Below are 21,809 nucleotides of genomic sequence, written 5' to 3'. Positions count from 1 at the left end.
TGCAGCACTTCCCAGGTGTCCGCACTCCCCAGTGCTCGCAGGAGGTGCCCTGTGTCACCCTCGTGGCAGTGCCTGGTGGCGCATTACCGCGAGCACGGCCTTTAGGCGAAGCGGCGGCGGTTTTGGTGTTCCCCGTGTGAACCATCCCCGCGGTGTGTGCGCGGCGCGGAGCTGGGGTACCTGGGGAGGTGGCGGCGGTCGCTCCCAGAGGCCTCGGGGTGGGTTTTTGGGGCGGCCCGGCGGGATGCCGCCTGCCCAGCGCCGTTGCGTGCCGCCCCCGAGGTGCGAAGCCGTGACGGCACAGGCGCTGTGAGCGCACACCGCGACGTGCGGAACGTCGGGGCGGGCAGCAGGGGCCGGGCTCAGGCTTCGCTGTCCCGGGGCTCAGTGTCCCGCCCCCACTCGTGCCCCCGAGGGGGTTTTTCCCGCAGGGCCACCCCGCCGAGCCCTTAAGGCCGTCCCGTCCCACAGCGCCCGGGGGCTGCCTCGGGGTCACCCGCTCGCCCCGAGGGGCCGCCCGCTTTCCCCCCTCGCAGGGGGCCAGGGCTGAGCTCGGTTTTGTCCCGGCTTAAATTTTATCCCGAGGGGGTCAGGGCGGCGAGGCGGCGTGTGCCGCTCCCCCCCCACCTCGAGTCCCCCACGGCGCCTCCTCAGCGCCCGCCCCGGCTCCGCCTCCGCCCGTCCCGTCCCGCCCCGCTCCGGCGAGTGCGGGAATAAAGTTCGGGGCCGGCCCGGGCGGCAGCGGCGGGGCCATGGCCTCGGAGGAGCTGGCGCAGAAGCTGCAGCGGCGGCTGCAGCTGGAGGAGAGCGGGGCGGAGGGCGACGGGGGGGCAGCCCCGACCCCCGCCCCGGCCCCCAGCGGGGGCGAGGAGGAGCGGGGCTCGCTGACGGGCAGCGCGGGCGCGGAGCTGAGCGCCAAGCTGGCCCGGCGGCACGACATCAACGAGGGCGCGGCGCAGCCCCGGCTGGCCGCCGTCTTCAACCCCTACACCGAGTTCAAGGAGTTCAGCCGCCGCCAGATCAAGGACATGGAGCGCATGTTCCGCCTGTGAGTGCCGGGGGGGAGGGTGTCCGGGGGGGGTCTTGCTGGGGTTTTGGGGCTCTGCCAGCTGCCCTTTGCTTGCAGCCCCTCTCAGGGATTTTTTATTTTTTATTTTTTTATTATTATTATTTTTTTTTTACATCTGTCCCAAGCCTGCGTGCTCTTGGCGCTGTGTCTGCATTTCCGCACGTTTTTGCGGTTCTGATGGAAGGCGCTGCCGGGGGATCAGCAGCACCATCTGATGCACACATTGCCCCCGGGCTTTAGGTAGGGAGGAGGAGGCAGCAAGAGGGCTGTCGAGCTTGCTTTGGGCTGGGGGGCTGCTGTTGAGCCCCACGCTCAGCTTACAGCTCAGGGCCGCGTCTGGTTGCTCCTCCTGGGTTTGGGATGAAGGGTTCTTGTGGTGGACCCCTGTGCTGGGGCTTTCCAGAGAAACTCTGCATGGGACGGGGAGAGGCACAAGTCCAAGTCCTTGCATCAGGGGGTGGGTGCATGGGCTGCATGCTGTGCAGTTTGTATGGCTGAGCATTAGTGGTGACAGTCACTGGCTCCTAGTTTCTCCAGCCCTCCCATCGGGCTCCCCTTTTGCTCTTGTCCCCTCCGGTGTACCTCTGTGTGGCCAGGAGGGCACAGCCTGCTGCAGCAGCCTTGCTTCGCACCGCGGGGCGGCTGGCGGCTCTGTGTCCCCAGCGCTCGCAGTGATGCCTGACGTCTGCCCTCAGCAGCTGAGCTCCTGAATGTCCCCTGCAGCTCCGCTCCACAGCGTTGTAGCTCCTTCCACAGTCCTGTTTGCCTGGCTTTGTGTTCCCTACCACGTACCAAAATGAAGCTTGAGCATGGCTTCCTCTTTTTTCCCCCCTTCCTGGGGGCTGGGATGGAGTTCCCCTCTCAGCAGGAAGGTTTGTACTGAATTAAAGCTGGCAGTGCGGGGAGTTGTTTGTGTAAGCAGAAAGGCTTGCCCCTTATCAGGGCCGTGTTCCAACCCTTCTCTGTCCCCCAGCTGACTCCTGCAGTTGGGCTGTGCCTGGGTACTTTTGTTTGCTTGTGCTCAGGTTCCCCTTCAGGGCCACAAACCGCTGTGCTCCTGGGGACTGACGTCAGGGCAGGGGGTGAGCTGATGTCCGGTGCGAGGAGGCAGGACTCCCGCTATGTGGTCTGTCAGCATAAAGTCAGTGGCCAAGAGCCACTTCAGCTTACGGAGATGTCTGCGGCAGGGTTTGTAACTTGTTAGGTCCTCCTCCTGCCTGCACGCTGCCCTCAGCATCCTGGAGGCTGGAACCATTGCAAAGAGATGGAGCCTGCTTGAACGCTTCCAGTTCCCTGCTCTGTGGGGTGTTGCTGGCCCCAGACAGGGCTGTTGCTGCAGGAGAAACAGCCGTGTGCTTTTGGCAAGGCGTTTCTGTGAGCGTGCCGGAGCTCTTTGTTGTGCAGGCTGCTTTGCATCGGCAGCTGGGCGCGGGGAGGGAGGTGTCCGGGCCAGATTTCTGCTCTGCTCGCTCCTGTGCCTCTTCTGACAACTGGTAAAAGGAGACCCTGCAGTATGGGGGGCCGAGATGTCAGACTACGAGGGCGGGAGGACAAAGTGTGCAGGCAGCCCACTGTGGTGCACGCTGCCCAGAGGCTGAGAGTAGGAGCTAGGAGCAGGCAGTGGCACCGACTCCATAGGGGTAAAGGGAGGAATAGCATTGGTTGGGGAAATAAAAAGTGGAAGAACTGAATTGCAGCTGAATTTTTAGACAATGAGCTCATTAAATGCAGGCCTTGCAAGTGGGAAACCTAGGCTTTGCAGTTGAATGCTAATCAGCTGTTGAGTGCCGCTGGGAAACATTGCGTGCCCTGTGAGGATGGCCGCAGCTGAGTGCGGGCTGGCGGAGCCCAACGGGACAGGGTCGGGCTGCGTGCCCCATGCAGCACTGGGCATCCTCCTGCGGACAGGAGCACAGAAACCCCCTCCTGGGGTTTGCTCTGTTCAAGGCAGCTGGAGTTGTGCTGCAGAGGATCTGGTCTCTGCTCCATCTGGTCCCAGAGACCTGTTTCAAGTCCTGGCCAACACCACGTGCTCCAGAAGGAGAGGAAATGTTCCCCTTAAGTCCTGCCAATCAGAGCTTGAGTTAATGTGATTAAGGCTTTTATTCTTTGTATAGCTTATTGGTCCCGGCGGCTACAACCCAGGATCTTTTTTTACTAATGTTAGAAAACAAGCGTTTGACGGCCAGGGATATCATCTCACTGCTGCAGGATGCCAGGCTTCTGCTGTGGAGCTTCCCCTCTGTGGGTCTCGGAGCCCCCACGCGAGGGGCTCGCTTGGGCTCGTCTCACCCCCCCACCCTGTTCCAGCCTCGTGTCCCCATGCTGAGTTGTGCTGGTGCCTGCAGTGGGTGCTGGGGCTCTGCTGCCCCATGGGCCACAGCTGCCAAGCCCAGAGGGGCTGCAGATGTCCCCAGGTGCTCTTGGGGTGGGCTTTTTTTGACAGAGGGACCAGGAAGTCTGCAGCTCAGGCTAATTATAACGTGACCTAATTAGCTGCCTGTTCTGACAACGCATGGGGATGGAGGTAACCACGATAACCTCCCTTCCCAAAGCCTTGCCAGCAGACCCTGAGTAGCTCTGGGGTCTTGCAGCTCACCTTGCTGGCATCTCTCCCAGGCCAAGACAGCTTGGGGACGGCTGCGTGATCAGGGTGCGTGTGACAGCTGGGCCGTGCTGGGTCTGAGCGACCTTTGAGGGACGTGGCGGGGGAGGACAGCAGCCACCAGATTAGTCCGCAGGGTGGGAGGAAGCGCTTGAATTCCAGCACTGCTGTCACTTCTGCATTCAGGGAATTCAGTGTGTCGCCCACTCATTTTGCGACTGTGCCTCCTCCTGCCTTGTCCAGCAGAGAGGCTGTGGACTTCCCTCATCCTTCTGACACTGCTGTGCTCCCGCTGTGACCGGCTGTCACCGACTGTCACCAGCTGTGTCTGGGACCCCTGTGGTCAGGGAGGTAATCCCAACGGGGAATTGACCGCCCTGCATGCTTAGCACCTGGCCTGGGCCCTGCAAGGGTCTTGCCAAATGCCTCAGAGGAAATCCTGGTGTAGGAGGCTTTCATTTTGCCCCCACATCACTTCAAGAGCTGGAGCGTGGCTAAGGAGCTGGAAACCCTCGCTGGTGGTGTGGGGCTGCTCCTGCCCCTGGTATGGAGGAGCTGTTTTCAAAGCTCTTGGTGTGTAAGGTGATATGCAATGCTTGGTGGAAATAAAGTACTCTTTAGAAAGGATTTTGAAATATTTAAGAAGAGCTTATTACTGCTTCTGCACCATTACTCTGTTTCAGAGCCTGTTAGACCATTGCAACATGCAGGAGTTGTAGATCAAAGTACAGTTGCTCAGGTACAGTGAGCATACACAGGGAGGGCAGGCTTTCTCAAGAAGCATGAATGTTTAGAAATTGCTCTTTGATCTTCCAGGATTTCGAATTTCTTTCAACTATCCTTTAAGTTGTTTTTAATTCAGGCAGGTGGGGAGGCAACTGCCAAGTCAGTACTGGTAATGCAGTCCTCAGCTTTTCCTTCTCCTCCCTTCCCAATCCTTCCGTGGTGCAACCCTCTGGCCATGCTGTACAGCACCATTGCAGTGATTGTACTAGGGCAATAACTGTGCCTAACACGTCTTGCTCTTCAGCAAGTTTGTCCAGCAAGTACTCCCTCTCTCTCCTTTTCCCCCTCAATTCTGCTGCTGCTTTCCTCCCCCAGTGCCCCAGCAGCCGGGTGGAAGGGAGCCAGCCTGGGAATCCACCCGCATCCTCGTTGCAGCAGATTTTGGCAGCAGCACCGTGTGTCTTGTCTGCTGCCAGGTCTGTGGCTGCGGCTGTGCTGCGAAGCCTCGCTGTGCTGGCTGCGGGGCTCATCGCTGCGTGCGCTCTTCTGGCTGTCCCAGGGGGCCCGGCTGTGCTGTGGCAGGAGGGGACCCACGGTGGCCCGGCACTGATGAGCTGCTAGTGGCCTCCCTGCCTCCTGCATGCCAGAGATGCGAGACGTCTTTGCCCGTCAGCACAAGAGCCCCTCCGTAATGCTTTCGCGTCACCAGGGAGAGGCTTGGCTGGCAGCCCAGGGAGCTTTGAGTCCAAAGGGAGCAAAGCTCCAGTGTCACAGCAGGACAGCGGGTGCTGGGCACCAGGAGGCCGCTGCGGCACCTGGCCATACGAGTGGGGCACAGTCCTGCTATGCCCCAATGGGAGTATGGGATGGGGTGGCTCCTGGGGTGCATTTAGGCACCAAACCTGCTGTGGTGCCCCCTTCCAGCTCTGCTTGTACCTGTGCTACCCTTTAGGGGTGTCCATCACCCCCTAGGGCTGCTGTGAGGCAGTGAAACAGGTGAGAGCCCCATCAGGGCCTGGGGAGCTCCTGGAAGACAGATGGGTGGGTTTGGGGTAGGGCTGAGGGGTGCCAGGACCAACGCTGCTGTGCTACTAACTGTGCTGTGCCTGCTGTGCTGAGAGCCTGCGCCCGTGGGGGTGTGGCGGGGAATGAATTACGCCGTCTCTCATGCCCTATAAATACGCCTCTCCCTAAATAGTCTGGCTGTGCAGCTCTGTGACAGTCGTGTGGCTGTGCTGAGGTCCTAAAATACTCGGGCTGCTTTTGGAGGCGAGTGGGGGCAGGGAGGAAATGTAGCAGTGAGCAGGGTGCTGCGCTGCCCCATGGCTTGCACTGGGCATCTGGGAGCTGTAGTGTCACCCCTGTTGTGGGTGACTGGTAGCACTGTTTTGGGGTGGATGGATGCCACCTGAGCCCCTGTCCCTGGCTGGTCCCACGCAGTGTCCCGCTTGGAGAAGCGCTGCCTGTGCACTGAGCACCTATTGTGTGGCTGGCACTGTGTGCTGCTTGGCTGCCCCATTCCTCACAATCCTGGCTTTGTGCTGCCTCTCTGCAGGGCCGGTGGAGCCCTGAAGCTGTGCCCAGCAGCACGGCTGGTTAACCCTTTGGGGCAGTGTTTGCCTCTCAGGCTCCGTGCCGGGATGGGGAATGGCACTGGAGACTGGTGTTCGTGCAGGCAGTGCCTGTAGCACGAGGGCAAGGTGAGTATGGTAGGAGTGGGCTGAGTGTCTTCCTCCTCCTGACTTCTTTTCCATTGCTCATCCACTCTGAGAGTGGTGAGGCAGTGTCCTGACCTCAGATAAGCAGCCCTTTTTCAAGGACTCCTTGTAGCATGCTTCCACAGCCAGCCAAAGAGCAACATTAGCTTGTTAGGGTCAAAAACAACAACAACAAAATAAAATAAAAAATCCCCAGTGTCCCCCTGCCATGATATGTTTTGCTGCTTTATCTGATCAAAGGCACTGCCTCTCCAGCTGCCTCACTCCAAAAGAACAGCTCCACACCATTTACTCCCAAATTCACAGGAAAAGCAATTTCCCAATTAGATATGGGAGAGATTGCACTTAGTGTGCTTCTGTGATGCCTTAAAAGTGCAGTTCCGAGTTGGGCTTGGTAATGCTGCTAACATGTGCCTTAATTAAATGATGCCTTCCTACAGTGTACCTACCTGCTGTCTTTCCTTCCCTGACCCGTCAGCTCTGTGACCTGGTTTCTCTCCTAGTTCTCCAGAAAGCTATTCAATTTGGTGGTCTTGTGCTTGCTGGATGCAGACGTGCAGGCAGGTTGGTAGCAGGTTCTGCAAGCTAGCCTGGTTGCGATGTCCCTGCCACTTGGGGTCTCCTGGGCCTGAAACACTGGTCCTCTTGGAACTGAAGAGATGGGATAAAAGCTGGTTTTGGAAGCGGTGGGGCTGTCTGACAAGCAGCAGAGCCCCCCTGGTTTGGGGGAGCAGCACCTGGTGCTGTGGCAGGGGCGATGCTCTGGGCCGCAGCCCTGCCTCATGCCGCCCACGCCTTCCAGTGGCTCAGTGCCAGCGGCTTTGTTCACGCCTTCCTCTGCCACAGCTTCCTCTGCGGCTGCAAGGCTTCTCGGCTGGAAAGGGCTTTTTTCCAGGGTAACCACAATTGTGCAGGTCTTGGGCTGGGATGGCTACAGCTGTCGTTTTCTTTGGAAGAGAGCTAACAGTGAATGAATGAAGGGTGGAAGGGTTTCACCAGCTCCCGCCAGGGGGGAGAGCTTCAGCACTGTGCCTAGGATTTCTTCCCCAAAGAGCTGAAAGGATTTAACTCCATCGGGATTGAGATGGTGGTGGGGAGGGAGGCCAGGAGCAACAGCAGGCATGGCTCCAGGGCTGAGCCCAGCTGGGCAGACCCTGCCCCGTCCCCCTGTGTAAGCCCTGTCTGTGTTAGGCCCCGATGGCCAGCACTTGTCCTGGCTTGCTTTCTGCTCTGGGAACATGTCTTGAAACAGGCTGTGGTGGGGCCTTTCACTCCCTGTGAATGTGGGATGAGGGAGGGCCACAGGGCTGTCTGATAGCAGAGCTCTCATCCTTGAGGCTTTGGACTTTGAAACCCAGTCATGACCCTCACAGATATGAAGTGCTGGATGCTGAATGCTCTGGAGGAATGGGTGCTCGATCGCAGGGCACTGCCTCCCTGTCTGTGCTCTCTCCTCCTGCAAGGAGTCCTCACAGTCCTTTGCACTCTTCTGGGAGCATGGGCCCGCTCCAGCCTTGCTCCTAGAGCTGTCCTGAGGTGGGTGTGGATCTCTTATCTCACCAGTGGCTGTGTTTTAGCCCTCGGGCACCAGCCAGGATTCCCTTATTGCTATGTTCAGTGCTTCTGTGACCTGCCTTTCTGCTCAGCCTCAGGGCACAGAACAAGCAGCTGCCCTGAAGCAGAGCACTTGTGCAGTACAAAAGCATTTCAGAGAGGAGAGAGCTTCACAGCCAGACAGGTGTGTTCTGCTTATAAAGAAAGATGTGCTTTTGCTGCTGGGAGGTTGTGACTGGTCTGTGCTCCCTGTTTCTTCTCTGAACGAGCCTGAGACCTGGCAGCAGCTGGCATGCCTCTTCCCCACTGTGCTGCTGCATGGTGTAAGCTGTGTGCAAGTGGCCTTCGTGCTGGACATGCAAGTGGGTGTGATGGAAATCCCACTGAGACAAGCTGAGTTCCTCTGTGTTCTTTCTGTGTGGGGCCATTTGGCCCAAGCTCCCCCAAGCACTTCCCTCTCTGAAGAGACAGCTTTGAAGGCTGTCAGCCACTTCCCTGAACTTGATATATCTGTGTTGTACAGCTTCTCCTCTCCCCTGAGCTTTGAACCACCATGTCACTTTTTCCATTTGCCCAGTTCCTCTTCTGGGAAGATCTTCCTGGAGGGGGGAATGATGAGGGCTGACCCTCTCCCCTTTGTGTACCCCACAGGTACGACTCAGGACGGGATGGGTACATTGATCTGATGGAGCTGAAACTGATGATGGAAAAGCTGGGAGCCCCTCAGACCCACCTGGGGCTGAAGAACATGATCAAGGAGGTGGATGAAGACTTTGATGGGAAGCTCAGCTTCCGTGAGGTAAGGGTGGCCATGGGCACAGCTGGGGATATGGTTGTGGGGCAGAGGGAGGAGGCATCTGGGCCCCATTCTCTGGCTGTAGGTAGCCCCATCCCCTCTGTGTGCCTCCAGCTGTGGGGTGCAGCAGAGAAGCAGGTGAGCTTCCCCACACCATGGACAGCTTGAGCTGGAGCACTGTCAGCATCCATTTCCACGTAGCAACAATGGTACCAGGTGCTGAAGAGCTCCTACCTCCCTACTTGCTTGGAGAGCACATATGAGCCCTGCTGCAGCCACCCAGGAGTGCTGACAGCTCCCTGCTGTAGCTGGGGGTGGCACAGATTTGGCACATCCCTGCAGTCACAAGGAGTCTTCGCTGGGTTTCTGCAGTACAGCAGCTCAGGCCTTATTTCAAGTGCAGGGGAAGGACTCTGCTCAGAGCAGCCAGCTTCATGGAGTGCAGAAGGCTTCTCCTTCCAGTTTATGTTGGGCCCCTCTACATCACACAGTGACCTGCCACAGCAAGCTCCGTGTCCCTGCAGCAAGGAATAAACTAGGTGATGCTGTGTTTCAGTACTTTGTGTTGGCTCAGCAGGGACAGGCAGCAAGCAGGTCGTTCTGTCTGTCACCACTGTGCTCTGAGACGGCTAGGGTATCAGATGTGCTGAGGCAGCTGAGAGCCCTGTGGGCAGGACAGGAGCAGTTGCTGGGTGAAGGAAGAGAGGACACTGAAGTGACCTGCATGTGGACAAGGGTACCCAGCCCTCTTTTCAGCAGTTATCACAATGTCCTCTTGCATCATCTTCTGCTAGGCTTTGATTGCTGCCTGAATCAATACTGTGCGTAACCCTGTGGCTTTCTAAATTAACCAACAGTTCCTCAGGCAGCATGAAAGCCCGGACTGCTTGTATCCTGTGGCAGCTGTGGGCTGTGTGGTTATCCTGCTTCTTCCCCCTCCAGGAGGTGCTGTATATGTGCCTTGACCAGCTAGGCTTCCCTGTTTGTGAAGGGGCTGTGCTCTTGCTGTGCCTCTTCTAGAGTGAGAATTTGGTTGTGGGGATGTGGCTTCACGTGTGCTGTACTTTATTTGGAATACTGGGGGGGGGAAGAAGGTTGCCTCTCCACCCTGTAGAGCATTGAAGTGAGCTGTGTGAAACACTTTTGTACACTCCTGTTCCTTGTACACCTTTGCTTTGTCCCCTCTCATGCACTGTGCTCCCAGTAGTGCTTGGAGGAATGCTTCCAACCAGAGTGAAAGCCTCAGCCTGCACCTGCAAAGCTCAAAGCTGGCAGCTCCTCTGCACAGGGGAGGGTATGAGCACAGGCAGAGGTGAACTGGAGGTAGCAAAGAATCCAGCGGAGCAGGAAGAGCACCATGTCCTTGGCCCCAGGTCAGACTGGGGCAAGATAAGCACTGGAGGCAGCGCAGACACGCAGCTGTGGTTGCCAAATCTCTGCATGTGCTGGAGGAGCCCTCATTGCCTTGCTGCGTGCTGCCTGAGCTCGCTGTCAGACTGGGAAAAGAGTAGGGAACAGCTTCTGGGCTTTGCGAACAGTACTGCAGACACACTCTCCCACAAAAGCAAAGTGCCTTTATCCCCCAGGGTGCTGGGAGATGCCTTGGTGTCCTGGTTCAGTCGGTGCAGCACAAGTGGCAGTGTGGCTCCTCTTCTGCTGCCACCTGTTTGGAGCATGGCCGCTCTCATGGACTGCCTGCTGCCAGCCCTTGGCACATGGCAGGAGGCAGCTGGTGCTGCTGCAGCTTCTCACCAGATGTGAAAAGATGGTTGAGCAAATGTGAGCTTGAGAGGTACACAGATCAGAACAAGGGAGTATTGCTGGCAGAGCTCTGGGGACAAATTACATAGCAGCTTTGGCAGGTGCTCACGGCTTCATGTAGGAGAGAGGAGCAGGATGCTTCTTGCCTTGTTGCAGGTGTGCTGGGCAGAGGACCCGCAGGGAGGCAGGTTTCCTGGTGGGTGAGGAGGCCTGAACCAGCCTGTGGCCCTGCCCCGCTCCTCTTGCTGCTGGTAATGACCAGGAAGCACATGAGGAGTGATCAAGCTGACTCGGACCACTCTGATAACCCGAGGAGAAACCCTGGTTTAAATGCATGTCTGAACTTAGCAGTGTGCAACTCAGGTTCGTGTCTCTCTCTCCAGAGAATGTGCTGACAAACCTGCCTGAGGATGTGCTGCTTGAGGTCTGTCTGGAGAATTGCGAAGGACCTCTTCCACTTGCAACAGGTCACCTTTTGTTGCTGGTTTGAGCAGTGCCCTGTCGTCCCACCCTGTGTGAGCAGAAAGGCAGGCCTGTGTTGCTCTGACTTGCTGACAAACTGCTGGCCCTGTTAGGAATGCTGCCTGTACCATTGACCTTTAAGAGTCCACAAATCCATCAATAATTAACTGCACAAGACTCCCTCTGTGACTGGAGCAAAGCAGTTTAGGCTTAAAAAACATCAGGTACAGCTGGAGGAAAAATATCTCAATGTTTGGTTTTATCATTACCACAGGAAACCAGAGTTAATTGGTATAATAGTGATGTCTAATCCCCGCTGCTATCTACAACCTGCAAAAATCCACCCACTGCCCTCACATCTCCACTGGTGTAAATGCAGGCCCACGTCATGTGTTTGCTAGCAGGGTTTGTGCAAACCACAGACTTGGGTGGCACAGCTTTTTCTGGTAAGCTGTTGCAAGGCTGCTGCTGTCAGTCAGACCAATGCCTGCCCTCATGTCCTGGAGGTAACCACAGTGTTTAGTGGGGTGCATGCCTGCAGCATTGCTCTGAGACCTGGCACTGGTTAGGTCTCTGCTAATGAGTGATGTGAGGGTGGACATATCTTTTAACTCTTATAATGTTTATGGGGTACGAAGAGTGTCCTGCTGTCTATGTTCCACGAGAGCAGGATTTTCACCAGTAACCGCATTATTCACTTTAGCTTCTGTTGACATTTCTGAGGCTTAGTTAGCTATGTGTGGTAGGGCCTGGGCCTAGCAAGGGGATGAGATGAGTTAGGAATGGAAATTCATCAGGGAACTTAATGTAAATTCCTGCTGCTGCTCTCTAGTGAGAGGATTGATGCCTCAATAGCAAATCACCAGTGGGCTGCGGGTGGTATGTTGACATGAGGAAGGATTGTTCCTGAGCTCCTGTGGAAGCCAGTATGATGCCCTGTAGTCTGCCTCACTAGGTCCTCAGGGCCGGAGCTATGCTGTCTCCACCCCTGTGGTGGCTTAGTCCCTGCTTTCCTTTTAGCTCAGCCTGCTTTTCCCAGCTGCAGCAGCCGGTGTTCCACTGGAGGATTGCTGCCCCATCCCCTAGTTTCAGGATGATTCATGCGCACTTGTGACTGGGTGTTTCCAGTCCCTCCCTGTGCGACAGCTGTACCAGACCTCAGGGCTGTGCTGCTTCCACTGCCCTTTTCCAATGCCAGGAAGTGGGACTTAAAAGGGTGGAGCAGAAACTGCGAGGAGGAACCATGACTAACAGCAGCGTGTGCAGCCTGGCGGCTGGCCCTCCATGTCCCTGCACTCTGTGGTGCGGGCAAGTGAGAGGAACTAGCCTGAACCTAGCGGATCCGAGCACAGAGAGTGTATCTTGGGGAAGATTCGGTTTCTTTCTGAGATGCTCTGCCTGTTCAGCAGAGCATCATTTAATTCGTTACATGTGTTTGGAGGGGGATAATTTCCCTCCCCAAGCATAGCCTGCTTTTTGGCGGCTCTGTGCAGAGCATGCAGGGGCCGCAAGGCTGCTGCATGAAGCAAGGCCTGGTAACACTGCCTCTGCGAGAGGGCAGCCAGCGTTGCCGTCATCTCCACACCCTTCCCCATGGGAATCTTCCCAAACTCTTGCATGTCCACTGGTTTCTGCGAGCAACTTGAAACGGTACAGTGGGGCTGTCTCGGTGCAGATGCTGGGACTCTGCTGCCCTCCTCTGGGATAACACAGGCTGTCTGGAGGAGGGAACTAAGTCATAAAGTGCCAAGGATGTCAGACGTGCCTGTGCAGATAGATTTCACAGTAATCCTGTGTGGTGTTCTCAGCTCTGCCCTGGACTGAAGTGCCGCAGTGGTGCATCGCTGCTTGTGCTGCTTTGTACTTGGGTGACTTGTCCCTGTCTCTGTTCCTTCGGTGCTTCAGCACGGAGACACCTCCTGGGATGCCCGAGAATAGCAGGGAGTTACAGGAGTGTGGTTATGAGCTGGAAGGTGATGCAGAGGTATTTGTCTTAAAGCAGGTTGGTCTCGTCTCTCCTGTTTAAAAAAAAAAAAAAAAAGAAGTGCTTTCCTAAGAGATGATAGATTTTTTGTTTTCTTTTGCAATTCAGTTGCCAATTTGCACTCTGCTATAGTGACACTGGGTTTGCCAAACATCTGTAGTCCAGTGCAGGACAGCGGTCTCAAAGCAAGTTGTTCTATAGACACTGGTCATCTCTGACTATCACAAGGGCGTGCCCTGGACCTGACCCCTGACGGATACGTCTGAGAAGCTCTCCTGTGTGTTATTTAATGGGCACAACAGAAATACACTGCCATTGCTCATTATAGCTAAACCAGTCTGGGTTCCCTGGAACAGGCTAAGGCATAACTCCAAGGAATGATTTAAGTAGCTTTTCCTGTGTCCTCAGCAAGCACCAGTTGAAGTGACCATGTTCTGTTGTTCTTCATGCATTTGACCTTAATTTGGTTTTCCCCTCCCGTACTGTACAGACAATTAGGCTTAGAAAGGACTGAAGGCAAGATTCTTGGCAGCTGAGCAGTTTCCAGATTACTTTCAAGTGCACACCTTTGAGCTGATGTCCTCCCTAACAAAGTTGTGCTGGCACCTCTGTCCAAGGAGGCTGGGGTTTGGGTGTGAGCCAGGGCAGTCTTTGCCCTGCTTTCATTCCTGTGGGATGTGATCTGAAACCCCAAAACAGTGGGGAAACTGCTGGGGGGACTGTGATACAGCATTAGGGTGTGGGGACATAGAATGCTGGATCAGGGCCCACCATATGGTTGTACTGGGCAGGTGGAGATGGCCTCCTTCCTCCTGCCCTGTAGCGGTCTAGGAGCTGTGATTCATCATGGCTTTGCTCCACAGAAAACCCTCTTTTCCATAAATAAATAAATAAACAACAATAATAATAAAAAAAAATATTACTCTCGTTAGTCCAATAGGGCTCTGTAATAGAGCCAGGGCACTGAAGCACAAGTTGCATGGTGCTATTTGGTTTATATAGAACTGGTTTCCTTTGCTCTGAAATGTAAATTCCTACCTCCCAGATGAATGTCTGCTCTGCTTGTACTTTTAAGTTCTCACCTCAGCAAAGAACTTGAATGTTTCCTCTCTGTCTTGCTAGTTCCTGCTGATTTTCCATAAAGCTGCAGCTGGGGAACTTGAAGAGGACAGCGGCCTGTTGACTCTTGCAAAGCTCTCAGAGATAGATGTCTCCATTGAGGGAGTCAAAGGAGCCAAGAACTTCTTTGAAGCCAAGGTATGGTGTGGCAAAGAGGAACATGAAACAACTCTGCATGCAGGCACTAATTGTTTTAATTGTCACAGAGACACTGACCCTACTTGCTTTTCAGTGGAAGATAGTTTTCTACCTATCTAAAAGGAAGTATTTCATCTGCCCCTAACCGTAGCCATTGTTTTTCCCTTCAAACTTTGCTATAATCTAGCTAGGGCATTCCTTTGTGAATCAGTCAACACTGAAATGGCTTCATACACTGTCTCTGCTGTGGGTCCTGCCCTGATAGAGCTGACTGGCTGACTTGCATCCGTGTGGCTGGGAGCTGTACGTGACTAGCTGGCTGACCGCTTTTAAAGACAAAAGCGTCCTGGAAGCTCATGTGGAGGACTTGACTTTCTCATTTTGCAAAACTTGCCTTGACCACAGCACTCAGAGTTTAGTAGTGAATGGAGTATTTTGGAGTATGGAATTTCAGACGTCTCTCTTGAGCAGCTCTCTGTAACCTTTGGAATCAAAATTATTCCACAGGGTCCTGGAGCTGGCAAAAAGAGCTTTATACAATTCGAATCTGACAAAGCACCCTTTTTGAATGTTCTTTTGGAAAGAGAATAATCCTGCTTGTTTATATAAGAAGTTTTGTCCTCAGAGTATAGCACAGCTATTGCACAGCAGATGTACTGAGATGAAAGCTGGAAAAATAGCCAGAAAAAGAAAAAACAACATCTCTTTGATCTGCAGACTATCTGTGGTAGTCTGATGTTCTCAGATTTGGCTTTGATTCAGAACTGTTTTCTGAAGTAGTTTCTACCACTGTATACTTGCAACTTATGCTATGCTGCCTGCTTACAGAAATAATGTGTTTGACCTAGCACTGATGGCATTGTTTTGGTTACTTGCTAGTGACTTATTAGTAATTGACCTTTCTTTTACTGATGTCAAAGTGAACTAACAGGTACTGGGTGTAAATACCCAAGCATTGCAGTGTAATTAATACTTGACCCATCCTGACAGCTTCCCAGCAAGCAATGAGAGGTGCAGCAAACAGTTCTGCATTGCTCACTCAAGAGTAATTCAGACTCTGCTTCGGATGCAAGGCTTGATGAGCTTTTACTTTTTCTCTCATAAAGGTTCAAGCCCTTTCTTCAGCAAGTAAGTTTGAAGCAGAGATAAGAGCTGAACAGGATGAACGAAAGCGGGAAGAGGAGGAAAGGAAGCACCGCCGAGCAGCATTCAGGGAGTTAAAGTCTGCATTCACCCAGTAACCAACCAGCCAATATGCACTCCAAGATTGCACATAACTTGGTACGTTTCCCAGATCAGGGCTCTACCTGGAGAGAACTGCCTGGATCCTGTCTAAAATTTGTTACAGCTTTGCTAGTCTTCCTTTCTTGAAGATTCTCCTGAGCTCCTAAGGATGCAATTCTTGCAGTTACTGTGCATTCATAACGATGTGAATCATAAGACTTATGTACATGCTGTTTCCTCTGAACCATCAGGAGCGCATCACCCTGAAGTAGAAACAGCAGGTAGCAAATCAGGGTGAGTGCTGAGAAGTGTTGTTTGCCACTTCATTCTTTTCTTCTTTTCTATACATAACTTTTCTCTTAACTTCTTAATTCATTCCTTGCTTACAGACAAGTGAGGTCTTGTGTAAAGCAGGGTGTACAAAGTACAGATTGACTTCCTGTATGTTTGTACTGCTGTCGGGTGTTGTCACACATCCCTGACTTCATCCCTCTTCTTCCTCAAAGCCCTGTGCCCCAGGCACTGTGAAAACACTGTGAAGAAAGAAAGATAATTACTAGGGTTATGGATCAAATTATTTCCTGTAGATTTTTCTGCTGTCCAGCATGTTGGAGAGTCTTCCAGTTTTCCTTCTCTGAAGTGCCATACTAACAAATTTTTCAATAAGATGCAAGATTTCTGAGAACTTTGAAGAGAGGAAGCTGGCTTTCTTAAACAAGGAATAGAAAACTGAGTTGCCTAATCATGTATCTTCTTTCACATTCCATCATGTTTAGTGTACTGTATGGTTTTACTGTATTTTCCAACCTTCCAATCTGTTTTTAAGGGGCTTTGCCAGATGGATGACAAAATTGACTGGAATGCTGGGTTTTTCTATTTGGAGATGTGCTCATCTTGAATCATAAAGGTGACATTGTTTGACTTCATTAGAGCCACCACAGATAAAACCAGCCCAGCATACTGAGCAATCTTTTCTCAAGAAGGGAAGACCAGAGAGGTTAGCATGTTTAGTTGAATTGAATTCAGAGGGTTTGCACTGTATTTAGCCATCTTCTTTCACAAACACAGGAAACTTGTCCACAAATGTTAAAAATGTCTGATGTTTGTCTGGATATACACTGTAGGTCATGACAGAGGGAAGCAATGTTCCCTGCGGGAGACCTCTCCAAACATGAACTTGCTCAAATTCTGCCTCTGCTGTTGCCCCAGTTTGTGCTTTTTTTTATTTTCCAGATCAAAACTCACTAGTCATCTTTTCACTTGTCTGTTTTGCTTCTTAAACTGTGAGCACTAAACTGTGAGCATGGAATAATGAATAGAAAAACCTCTACTCTTTAATATCAGGTGAAAGAATTGCTAAACAATTAAACTGTGTATATATCTTCACAGATTATATTTTATAAAATCACGCTTTTTTAGCTAAATATTTATAATTAAATGTTTTTATACTTTACAACAAAGCAGATAATTTCATCTTCAGTTATTTCTCCTGTTGCTGAAATGTACAAATAAAGCATTGTTATCTCCAGTCTCGTCTGTGGCTTATTTTAGATCTCCTGACTGCACTGTTAAGTGCACAAACTACCCCAGTGGCCCCCACTCCTGACCGTGCCAGTGTTTGAGCCGAAGAGCTTGGCATCCTGACTTGGATGAGCAAGGAAGAGTGCAGCTTTCCCCTTCTACACAGCAGTTCTGGTTGAAAAAGTCCAATGTTTGCAACTTACAAAGAGACATGACCATGTAAATATTTGAAATGCTGTCCACTGCTAAGTGTTGACAGCTGAACACTGTCAGCCTTCCCTTTTCTTAAAATAGCCACTGCATCTCAGCCCTGGTACTGCCCCAGCTGGGAGCTGGGCAGGTTGCTTCAGCTACATATGGCTTTGTATTTCTTCCTTCCCTTTTTATATGAGGGGAAAAAGATGCATGGAAGTCTGAATGTGTGTCCAAGCATTTGGGTTCTGCTGTTGCTGATCTGCTTAGTTTTGCTGCCAGGGCCAGCATGGAGGGCTCAGGAGCAGGCTTAACTGTGCATCAGTGCAAGCATAATCCAGTGATGAAAGGGAAAATGTAAATACAGGCCTTCAGTATGGCTCTGTGTGTTGTAGGTAGTTGATGGATTTGTTGTGTGTCTGAGCCCTTGGGTCTCTGAGGTGAAATAAAACCTGGATGAGGGCTCCTTAGTCTTCATTTTTGTGGGAAAATGACAACACTACAGCTCTCAATTTTATTTTTTATTTTTTTTCTCTTTCCATGCAGTAAAGTAAGCACTGCTGCCATTTGCTGATTTGCACGTGCATCTGTGTGAGGAGCCTGGGGCAGCAGCAGGGGAGAGTGGAAAGAAAACTTCTAATGTTTGTTTTTTAATAATTTTGATTCAATTCCAGCTGACAAGTTTAAATGAGGAAATCAGCAGTGTCTGACCTGGGCATAGCTCAGGCTGCAGAGCCTGGGTGAGTTGGTTCTTGCTTTTAGCTGTGCATTTGTACCAGGACAAGGTGGCTGCGTGGGTCAATAGGAACAGGGAGAACTTGTAAATGTGGGAAAGTAACTGCTGCAGCTGCCCTCCTAAAAGAGTATCAGTCAGCTGTGGAACTTACCTGTCTGTGATCAAGATTTTGCTCCTTAGTCTTTTTCCAAAAGGATGCCAGTCTCCTGGGTTAATTGGATTTTGTCCCAGCCCATCTTTCTTCTATGAGGATCATCTTCTCTGGCGTTTAGAGGACAAGAGTGTCAGGTTTTATAATGTTCAGTTTTCTGCCAGAGTAGCTTTGTTCAACTCAAACAGGTGCTGCTAGCTGATGCTTTTATTCAGTGCAGTGAAGAATAAATGCTTTTGGATGTACATTTATTTTGAAGTTGTAGCAACATGAATTTTGAAATCAGCTTTGCAAGAATTGAGATTGGGAAGTTAATTGTTCTTTAAATTGTTCTGTTTTGCCGGCAACTATCAAACTAAATAACAATGTCATTAGGTCATAGAGAAATACTAAAAAAGAAATTGCTTAGCTGAATGTCTGAGCCAATAGTTACTGGCTGACAAGATATACTTAATTTTAGTTACCTATAATTAATATATTACAGTTCTTGATGCTGTCTTCCCTTTACGCCTGGTGTCATCACAGGTGGCTTTTAAGGGTCCTGGCAATACCAGCTGTACTTACTGATGCCTGCTGGTATGTCGATGCCAGTCTGGCATGACTGATGCCCCAAGTGACTCTAAATCTGCTTGTGAGGATAAGTAGAGAAGCTTGATGAAAAGCCTGCTGTGGATACAGGTCTTTCCCAGAATGGATGAAGACTTGTGTCAAGTCATTTATCTCCTCGAACAGGAACTCCAGCTAGTCCTGTATCCCTGGAGAAATTTTGTTTAAAATTTCCCAGAGTAGGAAATGTACAGCAGAGAAGTCATGAGCGCTTCAGCCAGCACTGAAAGCAGATACTCGGACTGCAGCGTGTTTCTCACTGATGCTACTGTCATACTCATGGTAGGGCTGCGAGGGACAGACACCATGTGATAGATGGCAGGATGTCTTACCTAAAAAGCTCAGTGTAGGCACAGTCAAAAGGGAAACAATATGATCAGGGAGTCTCTCTCCTCCAGGATCTTCATGGCTTAGGGGTCAGGCTTTAGCTGTGAGGTTACATAGGTGACTGCATTGAATTTTAACCTTATGGGAGTGTCCAAATAAATCCCTTGGCAAGATGGATTGGAATAACTGGAGTACTTTACTCTTGCTTTTCAAACTCAGCTTGCCAAACGTGAGAAGGGTGTCTTAAAATAATTGGGTGTTGTAGAAGTAGCAGTGTTTATAGTGGTGCTTTATCTTTTAACATAAGCCATCTGAGGTGACAGATGCATTGAAGTGACTGCCTTTAAAAACCACAGTTGGATGTTCACCTGCCTGCCTTGTCTGCTGTTTTTATCATTATTTTAGGGACATGACAAATGAGGATGCTTCTCCGCTACCCTGGAAGACAGAGGCTGCTGAGAAGACGTTGACTCTTCTCAGACAAAATGCCCAATATTTCAACAAACGGGAGCTGCTTTTCCAAATAACTAAACTGGGGGTGGGGAGAGAAGATGCGATAAACTCTGCCACGTCTTCAGGGCTGCTTTATCATGATTATTTACCATTTCAAAGCTGTGCTCTGTCTTCATTGCTCCACTGCTCTACTGAGGGAGGCGGGCTAGGATGGGTGAAAACAATGGGTCAATAGGGAAGGTTTCTGGTTCGTTAGGGATGCCCTTTCCTTGCACTTGTGTTTTTAATAGTGCAGATGAATTGGTATGGTAACTGAGAGGGCTCTGAAGTACGTAGTGCCCTCGGCACCCTAGTAAATGTCAGACTAGCTGGTGCGGTAATTTCATACATAGACAACATGTAGTAGTCCTCTAATTAAGCTATGCAGGAACTTAACCACACAGAGTCTTGAATTTTCACGACAGTCTTCATGCTCCACTTGACTGAGGGTTGTGGAGGACTGAAGAGGCACCCACTATTACAATAAAATAAAGTCATCTGAGATTCTTGAGTTATTAAAAAAAAAAAAAAAAGATTTCTGCAGATGACACATCTTACAGGCATTCTCTTCCTGATTTTTTTTTTGTCTCAACAATATCTTTATACAAACTGTGGGGAAAAAAAAACCTCTGTGAGTGCTAAACACCTCGCAGCTCAGATAAAGCTTGCCTTACAGCATGTGAAAAATATTCTGAGCACCCCGAGTCACGCTCACGAAGCGGAGCAATGAGGTGCAGCTGGGGGGGCCCTGCTCCCCCTCCCCAGCCCGCTGTTAGCAGGGGCTTCAGCTGCGTGACAGCAACCCAAGCAAATCAATGATTTGATTTGGGGATCAAATGCAGCTCCAGGGAGCTTTAGTTTTACGTATCAGCCTCCTGAGGGAGGAATTCCAGATTTTGGGGTGAAGGCCAAAGGGGCTGCGGCTGCAGGGGAATGGCTTCAGCTGGAAGCAGTTCCAGCGCCGCCGCTGTGTGACGGCTGAGAATACGCTGTGCACCATGGACTAATATGGATTCTGGGACTAAAAATAAAAAGGTATTTTTAGCTGGGAAAAAAAAAAAAAAAAAAAAAGCTTGCTTTGAGCTCCCGCTGGATTTTAAAGGGCAGAGCCGGACAGTGGCTGAGGCAGGGTCCTGCGCCCCGCTGGGGCCGGGCCCGCCCCTTCCCATAGGACCCTGCGGGGGGGGGGGGGGGACAGGGGCAGCGTGCACGCGCCTCCGGCAGGGGGCGCGCTCCCGCGGGGCTGCGCGCGCAGCCGGCGGAGACGCGGGCGGTGCCTCCGCGGGGGCGGGGCCGCCGGGCATCCGGGTCCCGCGGCGGCGGCGGAGGGGGGTGGGGCCTGCCCTCACGTGACGTTGCGTGGCGGCGCGGCCGCCATCTTGTGTTGTTGGGGCCGAGGAGTCGCGGCGGCCGCGCGGGTCTCTCCGTCCGGGAGCGCAGGTAACGCCGCCCCGCCGCCGCCGCGCCCCACCGCCGAGCCCACCGGCCCCGCCGCCTCTCCCCGGCCGCCGGACGGGCCTCAGGCCGCGGCCCGAGCACCGGCCTCGCCGCCGGCTCCCGGCCGCCGCGGGTGCCGCAGCCCTGAGGCGCCCCGCGGCCTACCGGGAGGCACGGCCCGGCCCGGCTGTGCGGGCCCCTCCTGCTCGCCCTGCCCTGGGTTCCGCCGGGCCCGGCCCTGCTTTGTCCCGGGGCTGCGGGCCCGGTCCTGTCCGCGCGGTTCTGGGGCGGGCGCTGGAGCCTGTCAGGGGCCGCCCGGGGGCTCCTCGGGCCCTGCGGGGCCGGCGGTTGCGCCCCGGCTCCGGGTCCCCTCCCGCTGACCTGCGTGAGCTCGCCCGTCCCCTCCCAGCCCGGCGGCCTGCGCCGCTTTCCGGCCGTGCCTCGGGCAGGTGCGCCCTCAGAGCAGCTCCTGCCCCGCTCCGGGCACGCCCGGCCCTGTCAGGGTACCCGGGCCGAGGCAGGAGGGAGCCCCGAGCCCCCCCGTGCCCCCCCCGGGCAGCAGGGTGTCGCGGGCAGCGCTGACCGGCAGTGTTTGAGTGGCGAGGCCTTGGTAGCCCGAAGAGCACATCGATCACAGTTGTGTACATTTGGTATTGATCCAAGACAAGTAGTTTCAGTGTCAACAAAGCAGTTTCCGTTCTTTCAGCTCTGTGTAATTGCACTTTGAAGTGGGACAAGTTGTAGGCCAAAAGGAGGTGCTGCCAAGTAGTACTTCTGAAATAAAACCTATGTTTTCCTCAGTAACCATCAGATTAACATTGGTTTGCTGCTGTGATGCTTTATCTTTTACTATAGTTCTTACAGGTGTGTTTTATTGGGTGGGAAGGGAACAAACTTCTGAATTCTGTCTATGTTCTGTCTAACTTCTTGCTGCTCATTCTATTTCCTTGCTTCAGGAGCTGACTTGGGCAAGTTCCTGGCAAGTACGTGTAATTTTCTTTTCCTTTTCCCTGTAATGCTGCCAGTTGCTTTTGTTTTTAAGAAGCTTTGTAGTAAACATAAACTCATTTGCTCTTTCCTTAATGTAACGCTTGGTAGATGGACAGTGGGATGTTTTGGAAACGTAAACAAAATCAGTTGCTGCGGTCACCAACAGAAGCTCTCCTCTGGTGTTGTTGAGCTCTGTTATTG

At 52.6% G+C, this 21,809-nt stretch overlaps 2 protein-coding genes across 11 annotated transcripts in view; both read left to right on the top strand.

The window, feature by feature from the left end:
• Positions 1-736: 736 nt before the first annotated feature.
• On the top strand, positions 737-16,646 carry EFHD1 (EF-hand domain family member D1). Its single transcript, XM_084291877.1, has 4 exons — positions 737-1,048; positions 8,324-8,471; positions 13,798-13,932; positions 15,039-16,646. The coding sequence occupies exons 1-4, from the start codon at positions 753-755 to the stop codon at positions 15,171-15,173; spliced, it is 714 nt and encodes a 237-aa protein (XP_084148003.1). The 5' UTR covers positions 737-752; the 3' UTR covers positions 15,174-16,646.
• A 3,902-nt stretch (positions 16,647-20,548) lies between these two features.
• Positions 20,549-21,809, top strand: part of GIGYF2 (GRB10 interacting GYF protein 2) — a 78,543-nt gene continuing 77,282 nt past the window's right edge. For 9 of the 10 annotated variants that reach the window (XM_084292078.1, XM_084292075.1, XM_084292080.1 and 6 more), the window contains exon 1: positions 20,549-20,621. The gene's annotated coding sequence lies outside the window, so the exon portion shown is untranslated. Of the gene's footprint in view, positions 20,622-21,574; positions 21,602-21,809 lie in introns of all 10 variants that reach the window. The other variant, XM_084292077.1, reaches the window with a different exon arrangement.

This window comes from Netta rufina (assembly GCF_964035555.1).
Source record: "Netta rufina genome assembly, chromosome: 9".
Lineage (NCBI taxonomy): Eukaryota > Metazoa > Chordata > Aves > Anseriformes > Anatidae > Netta > Netta rufina.
Note: the sequence above shows the minus strand (reverse complement) of the source record. Positions and strands in the feature narration are given on the sequence as shown.